We start from the raw sequence: 6,219 nt of genomic DNA, 5'->3' as shown, positions 1-6,219 counted from the left end.
GCAGGAACTGATCCTGAATCTATAGAACATTGGAAAATAAACACCAATGCATCCACGATTTCTAGAGCCACCTCCTTCAGTACCCTGGGATGTAGACCATCAGGCTCCGGGGACTTATCGACCTTTAGACCTAACAGTCTCTCCAACACCAATTCCTGGCAAATATAAATTCCCTTCAGTTCAAGTCCTTCAGCCACTGTTACATCAGGGAGATTGCTTGTGTCTTCCCCAGTGAACACAGATCTGAAGTACCCATTCAACTCTTCTGCCATTTCTTTGTTCCCATAATATATTCACCCGTTTCTGTCTTCAAGGGCCAATTTTAGTGTTAACCATTTTTATTCCTTTCACATACCTAAAAAGGCTTTTACTATCCTCCTTTATATTTTTGGCCAGTTTATCTTCGTACCTCATTTTTTCTCTGCGTATTTCCTGCTTAGTTATCCTCTGTTGTTCTTTAAAAGCTTCCCAGTCCTCCGTTTTCCCACTCATCTTTGCTATGTTATACTTTTTCTCTTTTGACTTTATATGTTTCTTAACTTCCCTTGTCAGCCACAGCCACCCTGCCTCCTCCTAGGATCTTTCTTCCTTTTTGGAATGAACTGATCCTGCATCTTCTGCATTATACCCAGAAACACCTGCCATTGTTGCTCCACTCCCATCCCTGCTAAGGTATTGCACCAATGAACTTTGGCCAGCTCCTCCCTCATAGTTCCCTATATCCAACTGAAATATTGTCACTTCTGATTGTACCCTCTCCCTTTCAAATTGAAGATTAAATGTGTTGTGATGATCACAACCAGGAAGGAAAGAGAGGATGATAATTTAATAATATGGTGCTTCTTCAGCCAGCCCCTGTGTAGGTCAGCGAGTGCAGGGGTGATGCCGGAAGAACAAAGCTTGGTGAGACTCAGCTCATGGACAGCAGCGTGTTGGACGTTCTCAGAATTACAGTGAGGTTAATTACAGGAGGCCTGGAGTGCTTTATGTGATGAAAGTTATGTGATTTACAGGTATATATTAATATTATTTATAGATTTTGCATTTCTGGGTATTGGTACTTTTGTGACAGATTTTCTTTCAAATAAAGATCAGAGACTTTGCGGAACATTGAATTAATCCACTGTCACGCACAGAGCAAGTGACTGCTCGAGCTTCGATGTACAGTTGCTTATACAGCGGGACCTTTCGCATGTTAGGTAAATGTGATAACCACTACACTCCAAAAAAAAACGCCCCGCCAGGAGCAGCTGCTCAGAGTCGTCCCCCACTGAAATGGGGGCGGCGTGGTAGCTCAGTGGTTACCACTGCTGCCTCACAGCACCAGGGTCCCAGGTTCGATTCCAGCCTCGGGTGACTGTCAGTGTGGAGTTTGCACATTCTCCCTGAGTCTGCGTGAGTTTTCTCCGGGTGCTCCGGTTTCCTCCCACAGTCCAAAGATGTGCAGGCCAGGTGAATTGGCCATGCTAAGTTGCCCATAGTGTTAGGTGCATCATTCAGAGGGAAATGGGTCTGGGTGGGTTACTGTTTGGAGGGTCGGTATGGACTGGTTGAGTCCAAGGGCCTGTTTCCACACTGTAGGGAATCTAATCTTATAAGTTTGTCAGAGTATTTCAGGATACAGGTAACATTGGTGGAAGTTTAGCTCGGCAGCTTCAGAAGATGTGTTTGATTAGAAATCAGCAAGTTGTTAGAAACAGAGAAAGTTTAAGCTCTCAATTCTGACAGCACAGTTTGCAAGGAAGAGACTAAGAACAATCAATTAGATAGAACTTGAAGATTTGATATCAAGGGGTAATTTCTCTGGATTGGGATGTCTTTACATTGGTGCATTGGGAAATAGCTTGACAATATTATATTGGTGTGCATTTTAAGATTTCTCTGAATTATTCTCAATAGTTTGTTTTTGTTTTCATCTTAACGTACAAAACGTCTGTAATGTCGTAAAAGAACGTTGGCTCCATTTGAATATGACTCAATGATTGACCACCACATTCACTTACTAAGCAACGTAATAAGTATATGATTGATAAAGAGCTGAAAATGTGTTGCTAGAAAAGCGCAGCAGGTCAGGCAGCATCCAAGGAGCAGGAGAATCGACGTTTCGGGCATGAGCCCTTCTTCAGGATTGATAAAGCCAAGTTTCAATCTTGGGTCTGATTTGTCAAGCCATCCCATCAGCTAGGATCACAACAGTTAGGATAGTTACATCTAGGGATAACAAGGGAATGGATGAGAGTTTCAGCAGCAGATTAACTGAGACTAGGGTTGAGTTGGGTGATGTTACTGAAGGGGCAGTAAGTGGTCTTATTGAAGATGGGGATATGTTGTGAACAGTCTGATTCAACCACAAGACATTTACCAGGGAGAGAGATGGAGTCAAGGGCAAGCAGCTGAAGTTTAGAGCGGAGAGTGTAGATAATGGCTTCCTGATAGTTGGGGGAAATTTCAGCTCCTCCAGGACTGGAGGTCAGACAAGTCAAGATGGTGTGTGACTTGGAGGGAGTTGGAGGTCATGGTGTTTACGTACGACTGGTCATTGAAGGGGATGCAGCTTGAGGGCTTAGTAGATTCTGTAGAGTACTGATTTGAATTGTGGAAGAATAAAGTAACTGAAATCTGGCACCTTTGCCTTCTCTCTGTCTCGCTCTCTCACCCTCCACTTTGACCAATATGTAGCTCCAAACCTTCAGGGAATTTCCCTTCCCTAAAGGACATTAGTGAACCAGTTGGGTTTTTATGTCAATCCAGCTACTTTCACGATCATGTTTTCCTTGTGCTGTCCTCACTAATTGCCAAGATTTGTTCAGATCAGTTTCAGAATCTGCCTTTGTATTTTTTTGTGAGTGTTCTCTCACTCCCTCTTTTTTTCCTGTTTTAAATCAGTTTCACAGAGTGTTGGAAGAGGAGGCTTTACACTATACAAAAACAGGTTCTAATAGATTCACCGAATTCTGATAGCCTGAATATCACTGTAGTTTGACCATGGAAGGAAAAAGCACCGTTCCCGGTGGGGAGAAACCATGGAAGTGTGGAGACTGTGGGATGGGGTTCAGTTATCCATCTGTGCTCGAAAGGCATCAGCGCAGTCACACCGGGGAGAGGCCGTTTACCTGCTCCGACTGCGGGAAGGGATTTGCTCGGTCCTCTACCCTGATGAGACACCAGCGGGTTCACACCGGGGAGAGGCTATTCACCTGCTCCGACTGTGGGAAGGGATTCACTCAGTTGTACCACCTGCTGACACACCAGCGAGTTCACACTGGGGAGAGGCCATTCAGCTGCTCTGAGTGTGGGAAGGGCTTCACTCAGTTATCCCATTTGCTGCTACACCAGCGGGTCCATACTGGGGAGAGACCTTTTAAATGCCCCGACTGCGGGAAGTCGTTCAAAAGTTCCAGGGACCTGATGCGTCATCAACATGTTCACACGGACGAGAGACCTTTTAAGTGCCCAGACTGTGGGAAGTGCTACAAAGGTTCCACAGAACTGATATGCCATCAACGTTTTCACACTGATGAGAGACCATTCAGGTGCTCTCACTGTGGGTCTGGGTTCAGGACATCGTCACAGCTGACTGTACACCAGCGGGTCCACACCGGAGAAAGACCGTTCATCTGCTCCGTCTGTGGGAAGCGATTCACTCAGTCGTCCAACCTGCTGAAACACCAGCGTGTTCACACCGGCGAGCGGCCTTTCACCTGCTTGGTGTGCGGAAAGGGCTTCAGTCAGTCGACCACCCTGCTGACACATCAGCGGGTTCACACCGGGGAGAGGCCGTTCACTTGCTCCAAATGTGGGAAGGGATTCGCTGATTCATCCACTCTGCGGGCACACCAGAGAGTTCACACCGGGGAGAGGCCCTTCACCTGCTCTCAGTGTGGGAAGGGATTCACTCAGTTATTCCACCTGCGGAGACACCAGCGGGTGCACACTGGGGAGAGACCATTTACTTGTTCTGAGTGTGGGAAAGGATTCACTCAGTCATCCCACCTGCTGAAACACCAGCGTGTTCACGAGGAGCTACAGTGATTGGATTTAGCTTTCAATCATAAATTCCTCCAGTTTGGTGCAAGGAATATTTGATATTTGCTGCTCAGTATTAACCGACTCACATACCCATGTGAAACTCTCTCCTCCTCAAATCCTCAAAAACATTGTATAAACTGTCATTTTCTGATTATAAGGAGCAAAAGATTTAAGGAAAAGGCTTAGAAATCCACTGGGGGAGGGTCCCCCATACAGATCCACACTGTTGGACCGCACTTCTTAAGGCCACATGTAGAGTGAAAGGCTGGTCAGGAGGAGTAGAGCTGCTTAGAAACCAAAAAGGAAATTCTCACAGTGAAGCAGGGACGTGCAGAGGGGAGTGGAATGAAGGGTGGAAGGAATATCGGTTGAGCTGGGGTCAGGAAGAAGAGGTCAGTTGGAACGTTGGATCTGGGGATGGATATTGTTGACTCTAACAGGGCTGGGCTGGCTATTTGGAGAAGTTGGGTCGGGGGGAGATGGTTGTGTTGGTGGATGGAGGTGTTTTGGGTCTCAAGTCTCACTTCAGAGGGTGTAGTTGAGGGGGCCAAAGATGCTCAAGTTTAATAATTATGAGTTAGAGTGGGTTATAAGCTCACTTTTTCTGAGCAATTGTTATCCTTCAGTCAGTTCAGAACTCTCCAACTCTTTCTTTTAGTCTCTGTGAGTGCCTCTGACCATGCAGGACTCTCCTAGTCTCTATCTGCACCCCTGACAGTACAGGAAACTCTTCTCCTATGCAAGTATAGGATAAGGTTGTTGCGTTTATGTTTTAGCAGTGGGGTTTGACCTCACAACCTTCTGATGCGGAGGGTTATAGTCCAAATAACAGAGTGAAAGCAAAATCAAATGACTTGAATTGAACGGAATGAATGGGAGGATTTGAGAAGATTTGTAAAGTAATGTATTTAATTCAGAGAGATTAAGATCTACAAATCAGTAATGAATTGGTGGGGAAAGCATGAAATTCCCATTTAGTTTAAAGAAAAATATACCTGAAAAATCATTTGGGATGTTGGGCTGATACCCAGTCAGATATTTGTTGAATTTGACGAAGAAATAGAAATGTTGTAGAATCAATGGATTTGTTCGTTGAAGTTGGAGTAAACTTGTGAAAGTATGAGAGAGAGAGAGACTGATTATGGAAGAATTCAGTAGCATTCCAGTAACAATTAAATCCTATTTGGATGAGTTCTCCCAAGTACTTAACTGAAGCAAAAGGAATAGCAGCGCTAGCAGAAACATATGGTATTTCTCACAGGCAGCAAAGTGGTCAAATGTTGGCACACGGAAAACCACCGAGTAGCTGGAGGAATAAACAAGAATGTGGCTTTAGGAAAAAGGCAGAAGCTTTTCTAGCTATTAGAAAGGATAATATAAGTAATGTTCGGAAACCAGCAGGTTTCATTACATAGGATATGTAAAAACAAATTTCCACACTGGAGGGAATCTAAAAATCTAAATTGTTGGAAGCAGATTGATGACGGAGTAATAGAAACACTTCAAAAACAGTACCAAGGAATGAAAATTGGATGTTAAACTAGTGGCACTGGTGCACGTGGCGGGAATTTCCACAGGTAAAGTTGGGGAAAGAAGTGGTTCCAGGAGAAGTACTGATGTGCCCTCATTTGTAACAGACACTTGTGAGAAATGCCAGTATCCTGTACAATTGCCAAATGAGGTGCTTCAATACTTGGGAAGGTACTGAGATCTCAAAATGGTCTTGAAGAATTAATTTCACTTGACAGGAAATCTGGAGGGCTTTCTGGTGTTTTGACATACAACAACAGGAATACTGTGAAGATCTCAGTTCCCAGTAGACCATTTGAAAGCCCAAGAAGATTGAAAGGACGTGGTTTGTTTATTGTGCAGGAGCCATCAAGTCTTGGAAAGGAAAATCTAAGTCCAAAACAATGAAGCTGTGGATATCGCTCGGAAAGAATTGAATAAGATGTGTATAGAATGGCATCAAGATAAAGTGAAAGGTCTGGAAAGTGTCAGAGACAGAATCCAGCAGGAATATGCCATACCTTCATTGAAACACGTAAGCACCTCGGCAACATTCACCAAATGGAAAAGGATTTTAATTCAGGCAAAGACTACTTGCTACAAACAAATAAGTTATTTTGACCTTATCTGAAAATGAAGTGACTCTTTGAATTTGGAAAATGAAATAAGGTTGAATTTAAA

The 6,219-nt window shown here is 44.1% G+C and overlaps 1 protein-coding gene across 1 annotated transcript in view; it reads left to right on the top strand.

Moving 5' to 3' along the window:
• The window catches only part of LOC122543636 (zinc finger protein 850-like), a 52,912-nt gene that overhangs the window by 24,148 nt on the left and 22,545 nt on the right, over positions 1–6,219 (top strand). The window contains exon 3 of the mRNA XM_043682458.1: positions 2,962–4,028. Within this exon, the coding sequence (XP_043538393.1) occupies positions 2,962–4,028 (1,067 nt within the window). The remainder of the gene's footprint in view (positions 1–2,961; positions 4,029–6,219) is intronic.

This window comes from Chiloscyllium plagiosum, chromosome 44, assembly GCF_004010195.1.
Source record: "Chiloscyllium plagiosum isolate BGI_BamShark_2017 chromosome 44, ASM401019v2, whole genome shotgun sequence".
NCBI lineage: Eukaryota > Metazoa > Chordata > Chondrichthyes > Orectolobiformes > Hemiscylliidae > Chiloscyllium > Chiloscyllium plagiosum.
This window is presented reverse-complemented; position numbering and strand designations above follow the sequence as displayed.